The sequence below is a fragment of the Caloenas nicobarica genome, chromosome 2 (assembly GCF_036013445.1).
Source record: "Caloenas nicobarica isolate bCalNic1 chromosome 2, bCalNic1.hap1, whole genome shotgun sequence".
NCBI classification, from domain to species: domain Eukaryota; kingdom Metazoa; phylum Chordata; class Aves; order Columbiformes; family Columbidae; genus Caloenas; species Caloenas nicobarica.
Genome location: NC_088246.1, coordinates 146,535 through 170,797, shown reverse-complemented (window position 1 = coordinate 170,797; position 24,263 = coordinate 146,535). Strand labels below are relative to the sequence as shown.

General features: G+C 47.9%; 1 protein-coding gene across 7 annotated transcripts in view; it reads left to right on the top strand.

Annotated features, from left to right (window-relative positions):
- The window catches only part of SMARCD3 (SWI/SNF related, matrix associated, actin dependent regulator of chromatin, subfamily d, member 3), a 98,977-nt gene that overhangs the window by 36,143 nt on the left and 38,571 nt on the right, over positions 1-24,263 (top strand). The window contains exons 1-3 of one of the 7 annotated variants that reach the window (XM_065627664.1): positions 3,281-3,511; positions 16,057-16,274; positions 19,292-19,334. In XM_065627664.1, the coding sequence (XP_065483736.1) occupies positions 16,066-16,274; positions 19,292-19,334 (252 nt within the window). In that variant the 5' untranslated portion in view covers positions 3,281-3,511; positions 16,057-16,065. Of the gene's footprint in view, positions 1-3,280; positions 3,680-4,781; positions 4,888-5,184; positions 5,396-16,056; positions 16,275-19,291; positions 19,335-24,263 lie in introns of those variants that run through there. The other 6 variants (XM_065627666.1, XM_065627662.1, XM_065627665.1 and 3 more) reach the window with 6 other exon arrangements.

Sequence of the window (24,263 nt, the reverse complement as noted above, 5' to 3'; positions counted from 1 at the left end):
CTATGAAATAGTGATGCAGGATGGTAGCTGAAGATATGTAAGTCAAGGAGAGAGAAAAAGCCACAGTATAAAAGCTATATGATACTTGGGAAGTCTCAAATGCTAACTGGCAGCAATCTGTGTATGCAGATTCCTTACTCTTACGTTGTTGTAGCAGTCAGATATGTATTTTTTCCAAAATTAAAAAAAAAAAAAGGGACCCTTTTAATTTTTTTTGTGTAAGATCTGTGAAACCTGTCAGGGAAAACCTCTCTGGATAGAAGAAAGCCTTATGTTTGCCTTATGAAATTCCATACAGTTTCCATAGGGAAGGAAGGGAAAAGGAGCCTCTGGGGATCAGCTCGTCCCTTGTCCTGCCCCAGTCAGAATCCACTGCGCCTGCATCGCTCTGCTTGTCTCACCTGTTCTTGAAAGACCTTCGGGGATGGAGATTCCCATCCTTGCTGGACACACTATACAGAACATCTCTACTTTTACTGCTGTACTCTTCTTAATACCGAATGTAAATCTTCCTGGGAGACATTTCAGTCTTCCCTGTATTTGCAGCAGCCATTGGATAGCTGAAGACTGTTATTTTCTTTTTTGGGGCTTTACCGTTCTTGTCACACTCACTGTTCTCCCCTGAACCATCCTGATTTCTCCCACACACTTTGTCTGATGCACAGAGCCCCAAACCGCAAAGGACGGTCTGGTTGAGCCATTAATAATTTGTACCACGACAGAAGGGTTACTTTGGAAGGGTTCCTCAGCAATGCTGGCAAGATTTAATTCTGCAGCCCCGCGGAAGTGTTGAGCTGAGACTGCCCTGGAGAACACAAGGAATGGGGCAGAAGCAGAGACAAAATGTGGAGGAGAAAAAGAGAATCTGGAGTATCTTGTCACTGCTTATGCTGCCACCAAGGGGATGAGGGAAGTGGGGCAGCATTCCGTTACTGCTCTGCTGGGGTTTGTTTGGTCTGCTCATTTTGTGTCAGTGCAGTACTGCTAGCTCTTATGATCTATTATATCCCCAAATATTTTTTCTGAAAAAAAAGTACTCTTCAGCCAGTTGTTCTCCATCTTTTATTTGTGTAGTTGTTGATTTCTATCTTGACATGGAATCTTACCCTATTTCTGATCGAATTATGTCTTGTTTTTCCAAATCACATCTCCAGCTTGTCAGGATTTTAATTTTAATCATAATCATCTCTCCTAGCGGACCTGTAACCCCTCCAAACCCTGTGTTGCTAGGAAATTTGATAAGCATGTTCTCTAGTTCATTGTCCATATTGTTAATGAGAATATTGAATAATTCTGAACTCAGGAACAAGTGGTCATTTCTTTAGAATAAGCAGACCCTCAATCTTGGGATATTTTCTGTCTGGTTTTCAGTATGTTTTCAATCCCATATTGCATCAATTCCAAAACTATGGAGGATATTTTAAGTTTCTGTGAACAGAGCACTGCTGACTTAAGTGAAGACTGGATAAGAGAAACCATGGCTCTTGAAGGCAATCAGCACCTTCATGTACTTCTTTATTTACCTGCAGAGCAAAGAAATGAAAGCAGCTCCAAAAATATTTTCCCGAAACAACAACTTGGTTCATATCTTTTCTAACCTGACCATCCTAGTTTAAAAATCTTAAAAGCTTGAATAGCACAGAAGTAAAAAAACCCCCCACATACGGGGGAGAGAAAAGGTGCCTTGGAGTCCCTAGGTAAGGAGGAAGAGTGTCAGCCTTTCCTTGAAATAAACGGGCAGGAGCAGCATGAACTGACCTTGAGGTGAGTGGTGCAGGCGCGAAGGGAGCCCCAGTGTGTGCTCAGCCTCCGGGAACTGGCAAAGCAACAAGCGTTAGAGTCTCCTGCCACTGACATCTTCCAGACCAGAAACGGCCGGGAGCTGCCACGATACTTGTAGGAGTTGGGCAAGACTTGGTTGAACCAGGCACTTTAAGAACACACTTTTTTCCTACACTTTTATGAGATAACATGTATGGAAAATAGAAGAAGAAACAAAATAAAATTTTATGATTTTTCTCTTAGTTTGGGAGAAGACATTCCTGCACTGCAACCTCTACCCTTTTGTGCAGATGCATTACGCACTAGTTTTCCTTGACTGTGTTGTGGCGAGTGGAAGAATCACAGGAAACGGGTTTCATTCTCAACCAGGTGATGCGGGCAAGTCACTTCCATTCATTTGCACCTTCTTTTCCATTTGCAAAACAAAAGATCTATTTCTAACGATTTATAAAGTACTTAGAGAACTACAATCATACTAAGTAAGAGGTGAGTTTTATTATTACATGATTTGGGGGTTTTTTGACTTTGACTCAGTGCATGGCTACAGTGGGTCTGCCATTCCTTAATTTTCAAGTGGCTGACCTTGTAATTTTATGTTCTTTTCAGGAAATCTCTTTATGTAATGCCTGTTAAGAACAGCCAGAATACAATACATGTCGTATGGTATTAAATTGAAATTCAGTAACACTTAACGTATCCTCCTGCTCCAGAATAAGATAAGCCAGCTAGTGACGGAGATGGGAGCAACTGTAGCTTACTACCCTACCTGCCTAGGAAAACGGAAAAGCCCAAACCCCGCAGCCTCCCCGTCCCGAGCTGCGGCACCGGCTGCGGACAAAGAGCGGCGGGGCGGAGGCGCCCCCGCCCGCAGCGGGCCCGGCTCTGCGGCCGCCGCCACGTCCTCGCTGCCGCCAAGTGAATGTGCTGTCACGGGAACCGCAGGACGCCTGCGAAGCGCCCGGATCTGCTTTGTCTCGCACGTCCAGCCCGGGCAGCCCCGGCCCGAGCCCCGCGGCTCGCCCCGCACCCCGGCCTGTGCCGGGCGGCGCCGCTCGCGGTCCCGATCCCCGCGGCGCTCCCGGCGCGGGAAGGGTTAAGGCCGCTCCCGCCCGCGCGTCCCCGCCGGGCCGCGGCTGACCTTCACGGAGCCGCGCCGGGCATGCGCGCCGCCGCGCCCGGGGCCCGCGGGGCCCTGCGGCCGGCCCAGCGCGGCCGCCTCGGTTCGGTTCGGCCCGGCCCGGCCCGGGGCGTGCGGCCCGGCCCTCCGCGCCCCCGCCCGCCAGCGGCGCAGCCGGGACCGCGGCCGGCGCACGCCCTGCCCGTGCCGGGCGCGCCGTTGCCACTCGGTGCCGATGGTGCTGGCGGAGGAGCGCGGGGGGACGCGAGGGGGGCCCGCGCGCCGCGCCGCAGCCTGCCGCCGGGCCGGGCCGGGCCGGGCCGGGCCGCCCTCCGGGGCGCTCCGCGGGCCGGGCCGGAGGCCGCGCGGCTGCCCGCGGCGGTCTGCCCGCGGCGGTCTGCCTGCAGCCTGCAGCAAGCGGCTCCTTTGTGCCGGGCCGTGGAGTGACGGTGGTTGCGCGGTTCGCCTTAAGGAATGGCAACAGCAACGCCTGTGTCGGTAACTCCACTGCAGGGAAAGCTGGTGCTTCTCTGGCAAGTGCGGGAGCCATAGGCGGTGCGGTCTCCAGAGAAACCTGTTGTCTTGCCGGGAACCCGGGAGAGGGCTCACAAGGTGGGAGCCGACATTCTCTGCGCTTCTGGGATCGGAAAAAGTACGGGAGATGCAGGCCCAGTGTCACCTTGCCAGGCACGCCGACGTGTAAAATCATAGAATCACTTGGTTGGAAAAGACCCTGAAGATCTAGTCCAACTGTTAATCTAACGCTACCAAGTCCACCAGGCACGTAGCGGTTTGGTTCCAGATTACACGTGCCTTTAGGTCAAGTCAGCTAAAAGCTTGAGGAGCTCAGGCACTGAACATGGCCATGCTGCTTTGCTTGGCGTTTTCCTTCTGAGGGACCAAGAGGGGGAACTGATAAGGACGCCCACCCTCCTGAAATTTCTGTGATTCCAGTGGGTGTTGCCACACAGTAGCACTTGGTTTGGGGTCGTCCTGAATGTCAGCGGAGGTCGTCGCTGTCACCCCGCGTGCAAATGGCTGTGCGATCTTTGCGGCTCGCTCGTCACTGCTGCCTAGTGCACTGTCTCTTCTGTGCTTGTTTTTATTACTGGTTGAGGGCATAAATGTATTTATTTGTTTCAGATCTGATTCTCTTCCGTTTGCTAGAAAATTCACAGCCCGTAGACAAGAATTTCAAGCAGAGGAATAGAATAAACCCCTCTCGTAACCTGGCAACCTCTCGTCTGTTGCTGTTAGGCAGACTGGGAAACGTCAGCCCCTTGCAAGCAGCAGACGCGCAAGGGCCGTGGTGAGCAGATCGGAGCCGCAGCCGCGCTGCCATGATGGAGGAGCCAGCGCTGCCGCTCGCGGAATGGCCGCCGCGCCGCGGCCTGGCGCTGCGCGGGCCCGCGGGGCACAGCCTGCCGCTCCGTGCCCGTTCCCCTGGGCGGCAGGTGGGCGCCGCGTTCCCCGCGGTGTCCGGGGGTGACACGTGCTGTCACGCAGGGCTTTGTGTGATAAGCAGCGAGCTGCTGATGTCTCACGGCAGCTGTGGTGTCAGTAATTTGTCTGCATCTGTCAGTCACCTGGGGTGTCTAATGGACCCGTCACAGCGGTACTGAGGCATCCCGAGGGCGGCGGGGAGGCCGGCCGGGCGCCGCGCGAGCCGGGCGCCGCGCGGTCGCCATGCTGCCCCGGCTCCCTTGCTCCCTTCCTCCCGCTCTGCCCGCGCTCTCACACGCCGTCCCTCCCCGTTCCCCGTTCCCAGCTCTCTGCCTCCTGCTGTTTCTCTCTCTTGTCCGAAGGGGTTAGTTCTCAGTCTCGCAGGCTGGAAATGCTGCCAGCGAATGTTTCTGTGTGCTGCCTGCCAGGTCCCCGGGGAAAAGGCCTGGAAATGCAGTGCGGGAGGAGCAGTGGGAGCACGGGAAAACCATTGTTTCTCACTGCTCGCCTGCTGCATTTTCTAATGGGAAAACACGCTCTGTGAGGTACTGAGCTCCGTGCTGCTGCTGAAGTTGCCCCCTCCCCCTTCGCCCTTGCCCCAGAATTCGCCATCCCGGGGTGCAGGGGAGGAGAGGCTGCCGCGCTGCCGCGGAAGAGCTGAGACGTGTTTTCAGTTTGCCTCCTGCTTATCTCTGCTGTTTGGACAGAGGTTTAAAAAGCTGGATTTTCTGTCCCTGCAGAGTAAACACACAGAACCCAGCAGCACAAACTATTTCTGGCTTATCAGTGGAGGAATGCAGCAGCTGAGGCTTCGCGCGAGTGGGCCGTCAGCAAGGCCCTGAAGGGGCCCCCTCCCCACTCCGCGCTATTAGAAGTGTGAGAGCCCAGCAGGACTCAGAGGGGAGAGTTGGAGAAAAAGGCAGAAAAGGGAAAGAAAGAGGAAGAGAGAGAGTGAGAGAGGCTGAGCAGACCCTGATGGCTACAGACGAAGTTACAGGAGGGGCTCGCAAAGCTACGAAAAGCAAACTTTTTGAGTTTCTGGTCCATGGGGTGGTGAGTCGGGAAAGTTAGTGAGCTGGCTGGCTCTGAATAGAGGGATGAGTGGAAACTGGAGGCTCTGTGCTGGGCTGGAGCTCTGCGGTGTGCTCCTGGGGTGCCGCGCTCTGCCTCGCCAGGGGAGCACCGGGGCCGTAGGGCCCCCGGGATGTGCACTGATTCATTGATGATACAGGCTTGTGTCTGGGGGGGTGTGTGCTGTGATTTTTGCTTTGATTCTCCATGAATGGTGAATAGCGTGGTTTTGAGCCTGGTCATGGTGCAGAATCTGCACTGGATCTGACCCAAATGGGCTTGTAGGACACTTTGTTCTGTAATCAAACTTGTGTTTTGAAAAACAATTCTGATGAAAGCCTGATGAAGCCTTGTGGTGCTGCCTCTGGTTCTTGTCTCCCGTCTTGGCTCTCGTGTATCCTCTGGCTACTTAACAGGTGACTTTCAGGGGCTTGAAGAGATTAGCTCTGCAGATCTGTAACAGTCTACGGGAACTCACCCACAAGAGAATTTCAGGGTGCCATGCTTCATTAAAGCAATCCTTCAGGTCTTTAAAAATTTTCCAGCTTTTGTTTAAGTATCAGGTCTTCGATCTCCATTTAAGGGGAAATGCCAACCCTGTTTTGCTGCCATTGGAAACGATGTTCTTTAAATGACTCTCTAGTGGTTGAAAGCAGTCACCATTTATAACATTTGGATTAATTGTATTGATACATATTTAACAAAAATAAGACTGTTAAAGAGCCCCAAGGAATGCAGATATTATTTGGATACTGGCGGTCTTGAGTGCTTTCTCTCTTGAGGATTCTGGCACCTCCTGTGACACCTTTTTGAAGACATCAGGTGGTGGCTTTTGTGCAAAGATCACAGAAATCCGTGAAGCTCACGCAGGCTCCTAAGTTGTCTCCATAGTTCAAGCTTTCTGCAGATGTGTAGGATCTATTGTGTGTCCTGCAGATCCTGGATACGGTGGGACTCGCAAGACGAAGGACTTTGAGGTGGCGTTCTGTGTTTCTGGAGCGGCGAGCAGGGAATGTGGCGCAGTGCGCAGGAGCTGGAGATCGCGGGTGTGCAGGGGTGACGGGAGAGCCGGTGCGCGGGTCTGGCAGGGGTTTCGGTGTGGGACTGCGGGTTATTGGGGTGACGGGAGAGCCGGTGCGCGGGTCTGGCAGGGGTTTCGGTGTGGGACTGCGGGTTATTGGGGTGACGGGAGAGCCGGTGCGCGGGTCTGGCAGGGGTTTCGGTGTGGGACTGCGGGTTATTGGGGTGACGGGAGAGCCGGTGCGCGGGTCTGGCAGGGGTTTTGGTGTCAACCTGTGGGTTATTGGGATGACTTGCTCAGGATGGCTGTATCTGGGCAGAACCACGGGCAGGTTGGGAGGGGTGGGTATAGGGGATGCTTTTGCCTTTTCCACGGTTTCTGTTGGCATTTGCACACCAGTCGTCTTGCTTTACTGTCAAGAGGAGTGGCAAAAATAGTTACGTGAATTTGCTTCTTCCACATCTAGAGGGACTTCATGTGAAAGCAGCATGCTAGCCGCTGAAACATGGCAATTTTTCATTTATACCAGAATGAATATAGCAGAACTCATTTCCATTACTTATTTGGATGCTGGAAAACTCTGCCTTTTCTGCCCTGGGAGTTTTGCCGCTAGTGGCATCTTACTTGAATATCTGTGTTTACCTGGAATATCTGCGTTTGTTTGTCACCTTCCCGCTGTTTGCTGGTGAGGCCGGGGCTCCTCGTCTGTTATTCTGTTACCTGAACGTGGTTATTACCCTCGCTTTTCCTCGTGATGATCTCCTTTAGTTCTGCTTTGCTTCCCAGTTTCTTCCTTGTCTCAGCTTCATTTTGATCAAAACACAGCTTGGAGTAGTCAGTCTTCTGTTACTTAAAAAAGATAATAGGAGTTATAACTTCATTTTATCTCCTCAGGTCCTGTATCCTACCAAATAAGAGAATGTGCCATCACAGCTGTTACCTTGGGTTTACATATTGCTAGCTATTGAGTTTTATTACCATTTCTTGGAGTCTGATTCTGCTCTAATTTCAGGGAAAAATCTCCTCTTCAAATTACTCATTTATTATTTGATTTTCTTATAGCAGGATGTGCCTTTTTTTTTTTTCCCCCCCCTCTTCCCCAGAAAGGAGAAGAAGTAAATAGAGGTAGAATGTTGTGAGAAAATTTTTTTGCTATGTGAACACTGAGTGAACAGGATAAATTTGCAGTATTTCCTAGAGGCAGTTTGCTTTTGGATTCACTTGATCTTTCTGGAAACATATGTTCCTTTGCTAAGGTCACTTCGCCCTTTGCTCTTGTGCCTCTGATCCTGCCTTTGTTCTTTTCCGTATCGCCAGCGTAGAAGATGTTCTTCTGCCTTGTTTGTCCCGATCAGATACCTCTGAACGGTGAAATCTCTTAGTGGTTAAAAATCTCAAGTGTGATGCTTCATTCTTCTCCTGCTTGAGTTCTTGATAGTTTGCTACACCTGTGGTTAGCAGCTCTTTTCAAAAGATTACGTTTATTTCAGTCATTTATTTTTACAATTCTTTTGCTCCTGTTCTGTTTCATCAGGGCCTTGCACATTGTTTTTGTGGGAAGAGAGAAATTTTTTTCCCCAAAGACTTCATCCTTTATTTTGTCCTCCTTTTTCTTTTTTTTTTTTTTTTTTTTTTTGGGTGTTCCTCTCTGCTCTATTTCTAGCACTTTTATGGATAAATATAGCTTTAATCACCACATTTATGTTGATGTATCTCTTTATTGATGCATTCACTACTGTCCAGCAGTACATTTCGGGCAGTCTTTATGACATCTCCCTCTGAGAGTCCAGCTGTTGCCTTGGATTTTGTTGACCCAAATCAAGTTATTAATCTTCCTGTGGGCCGTTCCTTTTTTCAGTTTCTTCTGTCCTCTAGACCATATCCCAGGCCTCCCCACTGGCCGGATCCCTCAAATGCATGTCCTCCTTCCCTCCTTCCCTCTTTCATTTTCATACTCAATCAGATATCCTCCCCTGTCGCCCTGAGCAGGCGCGTGGTGCAGATGTTGTCGCAGCTCTTGTCCAACATCTGTCCTCTTGTGACTCCACGGCAGCATCTTCCTCTGGTGCCTTGAGCTGTCGACCTTGCCGGTGTCATCCTCACACAAGAAGCTGCTGAGAGGTTTGTTTTCTTGTGCTGTTGTTCTGACCTTTTTAATCTGCTTCTGTGTCCTTTTTCCATTCCCACTTTATCTTCCTTCCAAAACCAATCTTCTTGCCTTTTATACACAAGATACACCTATAAAGGTCTATGTCCCTTTCTTAACCGTCAAGTCATATCTGTATTTACAATATACTTGCTGTCACTTCAAATTACCTTCTTTTTCCCATAGCGATCTTGTTCTTTGTCCCCTGTGCTGTGCTTAGGAAGCTCTTCCTGTTAATGTAAGTCCTTATCCATATTTATTTTCTGCTAATATATGGTTTTTTTCATAGTTCCTGCTAATCTCTACAGTTTAATATTAGTTACACATCAAGGCTGCTAATTTATACAAACCTTTGTATCACTTATGTGGCTTCTTTGCTTATCCTCAGTCTTCTTTTTGTCTGGTTATCTACCTTTCAAATCCAGTCATAGAATTTTATGGTAAGTACAGACACTGCGTTATATGAAACGGCATTTATTGCAGTGAAAGAAGGGTCTCAAAGCATGCCATCATGTAAATGAATATTTAAGATGGTGATAAATAACTTGTTGCCCATGTTAAAACAGACGAAAAGACAGGTCTGATGCCCCAAAGATAGGTATGGAGTGTCTAAAAGATTTATCAGTGATTTGGAAAAGGGAACGAGCAATCGATTTCGTAAACAAGTTTTGCATGTCCTCATACATTGCTGGGTTTTAAATGAAGTGTAACCGTTCAGGAGGAAGGTTTTTATGTCCCCGTGAGCTGCCTCGCGTGTAACAGCAGCCACCACTACTGGGAAAGCAGGTAAACTGGTTAAGAAATGAGGCAGAGAATAATACAGAAGTGACTGTAAATCCGTGGCATACTTAGGAGAATATTTTCCTGATTTTGGTCACCTGCATAACCAGCAAGCAAAAAGAGGAATAACTCAGAGGTCAGTAGTAGTGGGAAGCCTGTGAGGACTTAATCAAGAAGAGATTTTTTTTAAAAAAAATATTATTTATGATATCTAAGGATGGAGGCTGATTAGGCGAGTTCACAGAATCACAGAATGTTAGGGATTGGAAGGGACCTCGAAAGATCATCTAGTCCAATCCCCCAGTTGTAAGTTCTCTGTCACTGGAGGCTTTTAGGCACCGGTTAAAGAAGTGAACACCTATCAAAGATAATGGAGATACTGGTGATATTTCTTTGGGACAAGGAAGGACTGGATGACCTCAAGGACTCATATTTCAGTACGTTATAAAAATTATATTTGTTTCATTAGAATGGGAAGAACTAAATATATTCTCCCCAAATGGATTGGTGATCTGTTTTAAGTGGATAAAAGTGACTGTTTCTTCCAGACAGTCATCAGTTTGCGGAGATCACCACTAGAAGAGACGAGGTATGGAGAATATTGGGTTTGAAAAAAGTAGAACTTTGCTAATGAAAAATATCCTACTAATTTTTATATTACCATGGCTATAAATACTATCTTGTCAGAGCATAAATCAGCTGACCCTAGAAAGGCTGGAAAAGAGCCTCAGGACTGTGGGTTTGGGCAGTTTGTGGCACGTCCCCAGCACAGGTTTGCTGTGCGGGCCTCTGCGCTGGGACCGTGTCGGGGAGCAGGTCTGGAGCGGGGTCGTGGGCTGCACGCGGGCTCTGCTGTGCTGAACCAGGAGCTCGGGGCAGCCTGGGGAAACCCGCGGGCCTTCCCGCAGTGGAGGACTTTGGCCGGGAAGGTGCTTGAGGAAGACTGGAGGGTGAGAACATTGCACGGTGTTCGGCTGTGTGAGGGGGCTGCCCGTACAGACTGAAGGTTTGTCCTTTCCCAGCCCTGGACTTATTGCAGGCTAACAAGTACAGAAAAGTTCACAGGTGGTTAAGCAAAGAAAATCATACTAATTCTATTGAGGACTTTAACAGAGATCAGTGTGATTTTATGCAATGTGGGCTTGTTAAACAAATTTGAGTTGCTCGTTGAGAAAACTTGGATTTGCGGATGAATATCAGGGCACAGATGAAACTGATGTGTGAGATATTTGAATTGCTCTTTTGTTTTTTAAAAAAGAAATACTATAGGAATATGAAAAGAGTGACAGTGAATCATTTAACCCGGTGTCTCCAGTTGCAGGGAGCAGCAGGAGACCGTGTGCAAGTGCCGGAACAAGGCAAAAACCTGGCGATGCTTCACCCAAATACTTTGTGCTTTGTAGCCCTGGAGCTTTCTGACCAAGATGCCCCCTATGCGTAGTTCCTCTATATGGATTTAATTTATGTAGGTTAGTCTGCTGATGTCTTCCTGGATCCGTATAAACTTAGAGTATTCACAGGTATTTTGTGTCAGGGCTTTTGCAGCTGACGCTGCCAGCTGCCGGTGTTGTCCGGTTGCTGTACGGGAGGCGCCTGAGCTGGTGGTCGGGCTCTGCTCTCCGTGCTGCTCATGGTGGAACCGAGCTCTGCCGTCACCCCCCAGCCACGCTTTCCGCAGAGCCCCAACTCGTTCTGGGAGTTCTTCACGCCAAATCCATCCCATGTGCTGGAGCTCAGTGATGGATGTGATCAGATCTGTTAGAATGAGCAAACTGGTGGAACTCAAAGATAGTATATAGGGTTTGGTGGTTTCAATTCCAAAGATTTTTTTTTTTTCCCTTGGATGCATCCAAGTGTTCGTTTGTGGTTTGTTGTCTGATTATTCTGAGCCGTGAATGGACATGCATGAAATAGAAAAGTGATCACTGAACTTTGTCTCAAGTTACAGTTCAGGAAATGTGATGTTTTCTGAATTAAAGATTTTTGGATTGTTGTGGACATTATATAGAAATGGATGAGAGCTTTTGGGAAGTGGAGGAAGGTGGGTATGGCAGACGAGCATGAAGAATTGCAAGACTGATGTTTCTGCTTACTAAATCTAAAAGATTAATAGATGTTAAAAAAAACGAATTCATATGAGGTGACATCTGTAGTGAGAGGAGAGGAGCTGTCTACAACTTTTTTTCTTGTACTTCTAGGAGTCCGTTTTGAAGCAGCACATACAGTTGGGACACTGTTTGTGCAGTCAGAAACCTGTTGCCATCAGACAATATCAGTCTAGTCTAAATTTCTTAACTGTTCCAGGTACTTCTCGTGGCCTGTTCCTACCCTCAGACAGCATCTGGCATCTCCTCTTCCTGATATTTGTGCCTTATAGAAATCAGTAGCTGCTGTAACGCGCTAACACAATATGATGTCTAGCCAAGGTAGCTTCTGTTTTCAGGTTTAAGACACGCTGTTTGTATACTTGGTAGTTGCTGTTGTTCTCACTGCTCACCGCTGCCGTCAGGGTCCCGGTGGTGCCGAGGTGGACGCTGTGTCCCTCGGAACAGGACACTGTCGGTGCCGTTCGCTGCTGGGTTGCGTTGCAGTGACGCCCTGCTCAGTCCCTTTCTTTAAGGCTCTTACAGGCATTTTTGCTTTTTATTTTCTTGACACTTTCTTTTACTTATCAGCTCTCTGGGTTGTTTTCCTCTGTCTGGTATGTCCAGACAGGAACCCTTCTTTTTTCTGCTTTAGCATTTTGGCTGCCATGATGTTGATGTCCCTTGAGAAAAGCCTCTGCAGTAGAAATACACAAAAAAGCACCAGTCCAATGTTGCCTCATTGAAGAAATGACAAAGAGGAGGACAGAGGTGGTTCAGAGGAGGAAAAGGTGGAAAAGCCAGGTGTGCGGGTTTGGGAGCAGTGGCAGGGCTGCCGGGACGTGGGCGGTTGTTGGAAGCGAGCGGCTTGGTGCGGGCGCCGCCGCGGCAGCGATGTTCGGCGTGCGGGAGCGCAGCCACCAGCAGAACGCTGAGACCGGGATGCACGCAGGAGGTGCTGGTCGTGTGCCTCTGTGTGCGCTGCCTGGCCTCGCCCCGCTGCTCTGCGGGCAGCTCTGCTCTCTGCTTCACCTCCTCAGAGCTGCGAGTGGCCCCTCCAGCTGGGCACGTGCTGCGCTCTTCCTCGTGGCCTGCAGCCCACAGTGGGTTTGCCGTCCGGCCAGTGAAGCATTTGAAGAAGTGCGGAGTAATACATGTCATATGGAATGGGGGGAAAACGGAGATGGGTCAGTGGTTAAGGACAGAGCTGGGTCGGGTAGCGCGGGCGGGGCAGGTGGCGTCCCAGGAGGGGTGGTGTGTCGGTGCTGCGTGGACTGCAGCCTTCACCGTGGATGGTTCTTGTTCATTCCAGCCCTCTGAGGAAGAGGGCAGAGACAAATGTGAATGTGTAGGCGGGTGCACCTCCAAGATCCCTTTCAAAAGATATGATGGTGTTGTAATACTCTTCAGTATGGAGACACTGAAAAATTCAATGTATTGTCTGTCACTGTCTTCTCTTGCACGTGTGTTTGAGAGCAAAATAAGCATTTAGATAAGGTACGGTACTGCTTGTATGTTCTCCTTCTATAACAGTTGAGATGGACAAAGCATTTGTGTATCTTGGGAGCCGGGTGGGCTGGCAGCAGGGAGACAGCAGTTGCATAGTGAGTAATATTTTATCTGTGGGTGATATTGGAGACAGGAACATGAGGTGGGAGGGGAAGGAATGAGGTGGGGCAGAGGGTGGGCTTGAATGCGTTTTTGCTAGAGCTGTCTCCTTTTTCTCAGTTTTGCACTTTCTCTGTATTTCTCTATTTTGATGCTTAACAAAGGGCACTGAAGGAAGTTCGAAGATGTCAGACCTAAGTCAAGAGCAGATCTGTCCTGCTGACCTTGTTCCCCAGGCCTCGAGGTGCCTCCGCGGGGCAGGGCGGTGGGGCCGCAGCCCGGGCTGTGGCCGGGAGGGGTGGACACGAGATGGCCGCGCTCGGGACCTTGTCTCTTCGGAATGTCAAATGTCCCCAGTGATTGACAGGGAACAGCAGGCCCAGCGGTCCGCTCTTTGCTGGAAGGAGGCCACGGTGTGTAGATTGACAGACAACAGAGAGACCTTAAATACAAGCTCAAGTGAGAAGTGTTTTCTGGGCCATTTGTTTCTGCTGGCTCTGCCTGGGTGGGGGTGGATACGTGGGAAGCTGCTCCGTTCCAGCAGCTCTCTGAGCTCTGTGTTTATGGAAGGGGATGTTTCCAGCTCCGGCAGAGCCTCAGTTCGGCCTGTTTGCTGTTCTCTGCTCAGCGGCCATTCTCTCAACCGGTTTTCTACATGGACACTTGCTGAATTCGCCTGCTCGGCTGCTGCGCTGGGCTCCCTCCTACATCAGCCTTCCTCTCTGTCCGTACCAAGCGTAGCCATCAGGTCTTTGCCGATCATCCATTCCCCTTCGTTCTTTCTCGGGTTTCCTTCATGCACGCAAGCGCAAGGAATATCTAAGACTTGTGGGATCAGGGAGGGCACTGAGCTGGGGCTTTGGGGACCACAATGGGTTTGGGTGGTTAATTTGGAGATGCAGGTCCAAATTACCTTTAGAATTATGTACTATTATAATATATATTATCATGATATATTTAGAAATTATAAAAGGATGAGATAAATATGAAATAAACTATGTTTTAAATTTTTATTCTATTTATTAACAGTGCAAACCCCATCTTCTTCCCACCCCCCAATGGACTGTCCTGCACCCCCTCTGGGGAGCACACACCTCACTTTGGAGACCACTGGTGTACTTCTGCCAAGGACTTTATCAGTCCGGAACTGTCGATAACGCAGAGAAGCTTCTGAGCCGAATGTTTTCCATGTCGTTAGCACTTCTTTGGAGAGATTTTCACAGGCTGACAGCCCACGGTGCGCAAACCCGCTTTGTGTGTCCGTGAGCCTGGCTCATGGTTTATCGTTCTGGAAGGGGCAGTGAACAGTCAGTCCCCAGCTGCCCTCTCCAGGCCACTCCGGATTTTGCAGAGCTCCAGCAAATGCACCCTTAGGTTACCTTGGATCACCTCTTTCCAGATGGAAAATCATTGTATATTTACTTTTACTTATGCAGATGCGGTTCCAGATCTTAATAATTTCCATGCCATTCTTTGTACTTTTTTCGGATCTGCTCCACCATTACTGAGCTGCAGGAACCAGAGCTGCACAAGCACTCAACATGGGGACAAGCCATGGGCAGTGGCACAGTGATGTTCTGTTCCCTTCCTTGTCATATATTTTGTGTAATGGCTTTTTCTGACCTCTAGTAAGCAGTGAACTTTTTTTTTTTTTTCCTGGAAGTGACTGTTTAAACTCCAAGATCTTGCTTCTGATGGGCAACAGTCAGCTGAGAGCCCGTTGTTTTGTGTGTGATGACTGGATTTATTTTCCCCATGTAATTCCCTTCAATCTGTGTTGAAATCCATTTTCACCTTCCTTTTAAGTGTTCATTCTGTCTCTTGAAGTCCTTCTGCAGTTCCCTGCTTTTTCTCTCTTTTTTTTTTTTTTCAGGTTGATTATGAATATGCTGAAAAAGCATGTCCCAGCAAAACTCTGTGTGCGCCTTCCTTTTATTTTCAAAACCAATTATTTTCATCTCATTTCTGTCCTTTAACCAATTATTTACCCATAATAGATGCTATTGCATCTTGGTTTCCTTAAAAGACTTTATAGAGGGACTTGACTTTCAAAATAATTTTGTGTATGATTATTCTTATTCACATACTGGCTCAAATGCCTATAGATTGTGTATTTGTCTGTATTTTCACATGTACATAGACATAAGACAAACGTCTTGATAATTCTTAGAATGAAACTCAGTTCTTCTCTGTTTTAAATTGCGTTCTATAGGTGGTAATTGTTTTACTGGTGTTTTTTCCTTGATGACTATAAACTTTTGAGATTTAGAATTGAGGTTAGTGTGTGTCTTGTACAGCATTAAGCTTGTGATTTGACCCAAAGGGTTTCTCCAGAGGATGCTGAAGTAAACATAAGTGTCAGGACTTCAGAATGTCTACAGGGGCTGCTGACAAACTACCACATTCCTTTCTTTTTTTTTTTTAATTTTAGAGGCTTGATCAGAGACATGACCTTTTCTTAAGGGATTCGTGTTGCTTTATGAACTTACACTGCTCTCGGGTGTAGGTGAAGGAGGGAGCTTGTGACGGAAAATGCTTTATCACAGTGTCCTCGTGGTTGGCTTTGCCCGTTGCGCCTCCCTGCTGATCAGGCAGCCTGCTGGTCGGTGCACGGCCGGATCCACCGTAGCTGTGAGCTTCTGGTGGCTTTGATGAGTGTGTGAGCCGCACCGGGTTGGACGGTGCGTGGCTGCCACAGGCCCTGTTCTCCGGTCCGAAGGCGGAACTTTCTGCCCTGAGCTGGCCCGGGCGTGTTTCTGGCCGCTGAGGGTTTCCCGCGCCCGGTGCTTCTCATCCCTGTCTGCTGCCCGTCGCTGAATGCCTGTTCGGGTGCCCAGGAAATACCAGTCCAAAGCTCACGTGCTCTGTGCTCGTGCCCAGCGCTTCTCAGGGTGGTCAAAAGGGGGAACTTGCCGGAGTTAGTGTCTGATTGTGCACAAATGTCTCTGCGGCTGAAGAAACAGGGACCAAACTGGCTCTTCTTTCTGTTCCGCTTCTTCTCTAGCGACCTGGGATGCCATCAGGAGCTCGAATGCCCCATCAAGGGGCTCCCATGGGTCCCCCAGGCCCCCCGTACGTCGGAAGCCCATCGGTGCGGCCTGGCCTGCCCCAGACCGTGATGGAAGCGACGAGGAAGCGCGCGGCACCGCAGCAGGTCCAGCAGCAGCAGGTGCAGCAGCAGGTGCAGCAGCAGCAGCAAGCGACTCAGAACCGCACCAGGAGGTGAGTGTTGCAGAAAGAAAACGCGGGAGGACAATTTGAGGAAGAAAAAATACCTTTTTAGCAATAGGTAAGACCTTTAAGATCGAATGAGACAGAATAGGAGAGTTATACGTTGTCAGTTTCTTAAAGCAGAAAAAACATTGTTAAGTTTTACACTTTGTGAATGCTCTGGAACAAACTGACCTTTACTAGTGTCTGGTTTTGCAGTTATAATGCTTTTACCTTGTAGGCTTATCAAGCTATAATTCTGGCCATTGTATTTAGCCTTTAAAGTTAATCGACAGTTATCTTCTAGCATACCACAATTATTGTATTATTTGTTATCTGTTCTGTATAGTTTCTCTGATTTCTGACTAGCTAACAACGTGATTTATAAATGAGACAAGTGGAAGAAATTTTTTTGTTGGTCATGTGAATACTTATACTGTGGTCACTCAGGAGAGTGGCTGCGAAACTCACAATTGTCACATGCTTTCCTAGATGTAAAATGAAGAGGTATGCATAGGAAATAATTGAATAGAATTAGAGGGATTTTTTTAAAGGAACTTTCTTTTTGAAATATGCCCACTTCAGACAGTGCTGAATGCATTCTTTCTTAAATAACAGTTCCCTAATTTTGCAACTTACTGGACCTCAGCAGTCTTGATATGTGGGGTGCAGTCATCTGGGTGGTCTGCCTTTTACAAAACCATTGTAGGTGTATAGCTAGATTCAGACAGTGTTCTAGTGGTGTCATCGTATCTAGTTGTAGGTAAAACATGTCTCTAAGCTCAGTGCTCCAGGAGCCCTGCTCTACCGAGGTTAAATGTCTTGGATCAGCAAGCCAGAGTTGGGAATGCTTATATCTGGGATGCATCTGGAAAGGACTGAGAGTATTAATACATTGTGATTGAATAAGATTGAATACAGAAGGAATGTGTGTGAGTGCAGCACGTGAGCACAAGAGGCGCATGTGTGTCCTGGAGGCCTTGCCCTTCCACAGCACCTGGAGGTGCTCAGGACACCGCACAAAATAACCCTGGCCTTCCAACATGCAGAGTAGCTGCCACCTGAAAAACTGCCGCTGCTGGATAATTAAAGTAAAATTTTGTTACTACCTAGTTTCCAGGGATCATTTTTTATAAAAGTCGATGACCTAGCTCACAGAAGGAAGCAGTTCTCCCTCCCCGGTTCAACTTCAGTGCTCCAACAGTGAGTCCAGCTCACACCAGCACCTCCTGGGTACTCAGGAAGGTTTCTCTGTCTTTTCTCCCATGCCTTCCTCCAGACGATGTGTTGAGTGTTTTTTCCTCATTCGTTTCCACCTCCTTGTCGTTTCCCATTGCATTTTTTTCCGTTTTTTCAGGCAAGCTTTTCTGGCACCTTGGGTCCAAATCTGGGAGTAATTGAGTCCCATGGTTTATGTCACAAATGGGCCAAGAAGGTGTAGTTGCTGTTTCTTGGCAGGTTTGGTGGAGACAAAAATCTCATTTCTGTAATAGAGTCTTGGAGAACTGGTTGAGACCCAAGTTGTTTGGTGTTTTGGGTTTGTTTGTTACTTGCTTTTTAATTGCAAGCCTTTGGGGTTGTTGCAGGTGCATGTATATCCCATTTCCCTTTGGGATGGTGAAGCTTGCTCAGGCATTGCTTCCAGGTTCTGTGAAGTATTTCAGCGCAGATTTGATTTTTGAGCTGTGGAAGGTGTTGGGGGTTCACATTGTAACATTCCAGTCCCATTATTCCTACGCTTTCAAAAAGGGACATTGTTCCACGAAGTTGGTTGCGACTGTGTGGATGAATTTTCTGCCCCCAAGGAAGGATGTCGTTTGTACTTCCCAGCAAAGAGTTCCTCAGGCCTGGCTTATATGGGAATGGGGAAGAGTCTAAGAAACTGGTATTTCATGCCAGGCTTGTTATTAGCAAATGTAGGAAGGGAGTTTGCCACATGGGTGTATGTGGAGACAGCTCTTACATGGACATGGCTGCTGACAGCCTTCCTGTGTGCAAACAGTGAAGGAGGAGCATCCCTGGGACGCGGCACAGTGGCAGCAGGCTGCTCGCTTTCTCCCGTTTGTCTGTCACCGACGGAGTGATTCAGCTCCCACTTAAGATAACGGCCTCACGAATTATACAAGTGAAGAATAAGGCTTGAATTCCCTCTTGGCCCTGTTAGCGAAAGCTAGGTAACGGGTTTGGTGGACACAAATGGTTCTGGGAATCAGAAGAATTCAGAAGACAGTGTGTTTGGCAATCTTCCAGACAGAACCGTTTCTTAGGCAGGTTGGTGTGTATGTACAGGAAAACAAGTATGTTTTTAAAAGCATAGATATATAAATGTGCTTATGTAGGGGTATGAACACATTATATATATACGCTACAGGCACACATGTATCTTCCCACATGTGCATTCATAAAGGTGAACAAATGTGGAAACGTAAGCACGCTTGCTTTTGTATATCACTGATGCAAATATGTTACAGTGAAGCAAGCCTATATACATAGGGAAGGGAGTATATGTATGTGTGTTTTCATACATCATATGAAATACACATACGTGTGTGTTTTCATCAGCACTCAATTTTAGGCATGAATGAATGAATGCATGTCATGTGTTTGAACAAGTTCCCGTTCTGTTTACAGGCACTCAGCCGCTTACACGTGCACATGCACAGGTATATCTGTGCACGCTTCCACACGTGCGCGCTGTCCTCCCACATGCTTCTTCTGTATCTATAGACACAGAATGCACATGCACTTGCATTCAGTGCTGCCCTGCACCACAGAAGATGCTGTGACCAAAGAACTTGCACACTTCTTTCCAAGATGCATAACAGACAGCCCTGGTTTGTTCTTAGCAAACTGCCTCCCCAGGCTGCTGAGAGAAGGTCCTGGGTCCTGGGCATGGGTGAGACCCTTCTGCTGATGCATGCACAGCTGTGCACCAGCATGTGGAGATGTCAGGATAATTTAGCAGGTGGCCTCGTTACTCCTAGATCTGTCACCATGGTAACGTGTTTTTTTCTTTAAAAAATGTACAGTGCCAAGAGGAGGAAGATGGCTGACAAAATTCTCCCTCAGAGGGTGAGTCGCTTTCATTTCCTATTCCCTTCACAATCAGTTCAGCATCTTAGTGTAATTAAAGGGGCTTTAGAAAATAGTTTCACTTTTTGTTTAAAAATCTAATTAAAAAGTAAGTGGGCAGTGGGTGAAAGTGTGGCGAGCGGCCGGGCTGGGCGGGGGCTGGGCGGGAGCGCGGCCGGGCCGCGGGTCAGCGCCACAGCACGGCCGCGAGCCGGAGCAGCGCGGCGCTGGGCCCGCCGCGGCCTCCCGCGGCTTCCGGCGGTGTTCGAGGCTGGCCAAAAGCTGGGTCGGGGCACAGCTGTGCCTGTGGGAGGTGGGCTCGTTCTCAGGGCTCTCTGGCCCAACAGAGCTGCCGGGTTGTCATTTTGGTGGTTGTGTCCTAGCAGGACTGACGTGAACCCGTGTAAACAACAGAGTTCAAGGGGCCTGTTTTGTCCGGAGAGTTATTAATTCTCTTATCCCTGGAGATACGTCTAGCTTTTGGTGTCTGCCTATCCTTGATCCTCAGTGCTTAAATCTTCTGCTTCCTTTCTAAACATGGGAATTTCTCTCTGCTGCCCTTCTCTTTCATTATTCCGAGACTTTTCCTTTCTTGTGCCCTCTTCAGTACAGTTCCCCCAAAACCTACTCAGTCCCAAAAGGCAAGCTTCCTTAGTCTTCGAAACACACACCCTCGTCACATCCTGGTCCCGGTTTCTTTGGCTTCTGGTGCTTTTTCTGCGCTCAGAACCTCTTTGACAGGTGTGTTCAAGTCTCCCTGTCTGCTGCTAGTGTAAACCCGGGCTTGCTGGCAGCCTCCGGATTCCGTTCTGTGACATTCCACAGGCACCTAGTGCCGGCCACCTGAGGAGGGGAGCCCTCTTTGGTACTCCTGATATCATATTATCCCTTATTTTCTTGTAATTCCTGCCACCTTGTGAAAGCAGAGCCTCTCATAGACAAGCCATTAGTTCTCTCATGCTGCTGTCTTGAAAGGACTAAGCTGCCATTAAATCCAGACCTTTGAACGACTCGCAGCCTCCGTGGTGTTTGTGTTAAACCCTCCTTCCTGCTCTGCTTGGAATCTGTACTTTCTTAGAATGAAAACTATGTTTCTTGTGCTTTCACTTCTGTCTGTCCCACAGAAACTGTTTTCGGAGACAACTACATGTCCTGGATGGTGAGGCTATTGCTTTAAATATATGTTCATTTTAAGGCTGCCTCTTTTTTTTTTTTTTTTTTTTTTGGTGCCTTTATAAGATAAGAAGGTCTCAGAACAGAGGTAACCAAACTTGTTTGGCAGCAGAAGACTTGTGCCTCTGTTTATCAAATCCATGATGATTCTTTAATAGATGGAGCCTTATTCAAGTATGTAAAAAAACTTACACAGATGCTTTCAGAACCGTGCTGTCACCAAGTCTTCTTGCCTTTCAGTATCTTTCTTACTGTCAGCCAGTAATTTTAACTGATGGGTGATAAGGCAACACAAATTGCTGGAGTTCTGTCTGCAATGGAGTTTTTATCGCTGCAGCGCGAGTGCTGGTGCTGATGGTACAACGTTGCGTCTGGATTAAGGTCTCCATGAGGCTTCAGTCAGTGTGTCAGAACCTCCTCACACTTCACCGTTCATGGGATGGGAAAATGCTGTGTGCATCAGTATTCTGCCCAGTGAAGGATTTGCACTGGTGGCTGTGGAATGCGTGTGAAACACGGGGTGAAAGCTTCACCTTTCCAGAGCTGCTTCTGGAGTGTTTTCCAGCCAGTCAACATCTGTTACCTGCAGAGTCTTTGCAGACTCTTGCTTGTGTTTTCTGGAAACTGGGGAGGGACAGGAGAACCTATTAAATATATGTTACTCTTGAAAACCGTCTTATCGAATAGCGTAAAAGGAGGTGGGTTCTCAGTGTTGCGGTAGTGAGTCAAGCAGTTGGCACAGGTAACCTGCTGTTGGGTGTCCAGGCGGGCTGGCCGGGCCTGTGCGGCAGTGCTGGAGCAAGTTGCTGGTTGGGTAGGTCGCTCAGCTGCTACAGTTCGGCTGTTTGAGGATTTAATTTTGCATGCATATAATCGTACGAGAAAGTTCAACCTAGCAAAATATTACACGTAGGAAGATAGGATTATGGAACTACATGGGACCTCCTGGCACATCCAGCCTGGTTCCCTGTGTCTTGGAAGCCATGACACAATTCCTGCCTCACAACTAGTTCGGTTCTTACTTCTGAGATCTTCAGATGTGGCAGCCTTTTTTTTTTTTTTTTTTTTTTTTTTTTTGCTAGGCTTGGCAAGGCAAGTGCTTTTAGTTTGCCAAGGGAGAGGGGCTGCCCACAATTCTAATCCTCACAGTCCTGTTATATCTGTTCCAGGTTAAATGCACTTCTTCTGAACATCTTGAAATCTACCTCTCAGGAGTAGAACTATACACAGTATTGCAGATTACCAGTATCACTATTGCTTGAATGCCAGTAATGCATTTTTATCTCTACTGGAAGTAGCTAGTGATGCAGATTGGGATGACATTTTATTTTTTATGGCCTTCCCGCACTGATACAGCATTCTGTGATTGACTAATACAAGCACTTCTGCTTTCTGTTGTTTGCAACTGATGAATTCCCATATTAGAGCAGGAATTATGGGTACAGATGCTAAGGAGCATGATCCTGTGCTTTGCAATGTTATATTTCATCCTGTTTCTAGTGTACAGTTCACATCTTCTGTACATTCTCTGTATTATCCTCTGCCTTGTATTGACAGTGCCACCCAAATTTATTAAGTTTTGTTAGCATACTTCTCCTTTTTGTGCTGGAACTATTAACAAAAGTATCTAAATAAAATCAGTTTCAAAAATGGTCTGTGAGGTACTTCTGGCTTAATACTCTTTTTTCTGCCAGTTCTTGACAACATATTGTTGTTTTAATCCTCATTTTTCAGTCTTAAGTAGTGATTCCCTTTATGACCGTATGTCAAATGCTTTACTTAAATGCAAGATGATTGGATCTACTGCATATCTTTTGTCTAAAATGCAATTTTAATGAAAAGAAAGACTTGTTTAAGCCCAGGCTGACATGCTGTAACATAACAGGGCTTAGTTATACACTTTTTATAGTGTATTCAACATTAACTCCAGTTCTGTGCAGCAGGCTATACCCCACCCCATGTTCCTTACCTCTGGGTCCTTCCCTTGTTCTCCGGTCTCTGAAACCCTCATTCTATTTTGAAAACAACAGGTAGCCATCTTCATTCATAGCTGAGGACTTAGATCTCTGGAGCTGATGTGGCCTTTGTGATCCAGTCTAGTAGTTGTGCCTCAGTTTCAACCTCAGGCCACAAACGGTCTGTAGAGAAACACGACTACACATCAGATCGTGCCTCTTCTTTCTCCAGGCCTTGTCTCCTCGTTCCTTCTGGTCAGTGTCTTATTTTCTCTTAGTTCTGAATCATTGCGTTTTGCCAGGCACCGTGACTGCGATTCACTGTTCTGTTTCTCCAGCTTCCTTGCCTATGTATGCATTCTGGTGCAAGAATCTCAGCTGAAAATCATTCTGATCCCGTAGCCCTGTGTATCTCTGCTTTTCCTCATTTGACTTGCTGAGTGGAGCGAAACTTTGAAACTCCAAACTGCTTCTCCTTCAGTGGCATGCTTGTCTCTTAGTGTTGGCTACTGTTCTTTCACTGGGCCCTAGATTCCCCCGAGGACTCTTTGTCCAGCTGTGCTGATAGGTTTTTGTACAGCTGTCCTCTCCTTTTCATCCTCTCTGCTTCTTTCTCCTTTACCCAAATATTCAGTCAGCTGCTGCCGCCCTTCCCTGACCACCATGTGGGATTCTCTGCACAGATCCCACATCACAATAGCTGTCCTGCTGCTGTTTGGTCACTGCGTGGCTGTTGTCCACCTCTTTATCCATCTGAACCAACCAGAGGTGAGGAACACTTGGCTCTGCTGTTCACTGGTAAGAAAGAAATGGTTAGGAGTGTGATAATCAGTGGCAGCCATGGATGTACAACTGTGAAATAATGAAGTTCGAGATCTTGAAGGGAATGAGGAAGGGCAGCAGCAAAGTACAGACCCTGGACTTCAGACAAGCAGAGTTTAGCTTGTTCAGGGGACTCGGATGTGATCCCAGGGGAAGCAGCTCCGAAGGGCAAAGTGGCTCAGGGCAGCTGACCGGTCTTTAGGGACCCCCCACACAAGAGCAATCTGTCTTGGTATGCAGAAAGTGAGCAGATCTGTGAGGAGCCGAGCTTAACTAAGCAGGGAACTCACAGTGAAGGTCCCAACATCAAAAAGCAGCGTAGAAGAGGTGGAAGCAGGGACAGGCTACATAGGAGGAGTTTAGAAATGTTGCCAGGGCGTACAGGGAATGGTATTGGGAAAGCCAAAGCTCAGCTGGCATTGAGATTTCCAAGGGACGTCAAGGTCAACAGGAAAAGCTTCTACTGTTACATGGTAATAAAAGACTGACCAGGGAAAACATGGGCTGGATGGCAGAGTGACAACAGAGATGGGTAAGTCTGAAGTACTCAAAGCCGCCTGAGTCTGCACTGATGATGTCTCCCCTACCTCCGTGATCAGTGAACATGTCCAAGAGGAGCAGCCAGCAATGGACAGGGAATGAGCCAGAGATTACTTGACAGAACTCAACCTTTGCAACTCCATGGTACCCAACAGGCCAACGTCCTCACCACGCCACTCTCTGTCACCTTTGAAATGTCATGGAAGTCGGCCAGGTTCTTGATGACTAGAAAAAGGCAATTGTTGTACCCATCTTTGCAAAAGGCCAAAAGAACAATCCAGGGAACTGCAGCCAATTGGCCTCACTTTGGTTCCTGGGAAAATCATGGAGCAAGTGCTCTTTGATATACATTTCTGGACATGTGAAGGAGAAGAAAGTAACGGGGACAGTAAGCATGAATTTACCAAGGGTAAATCATGCCTGACCAACCTGATTGCCT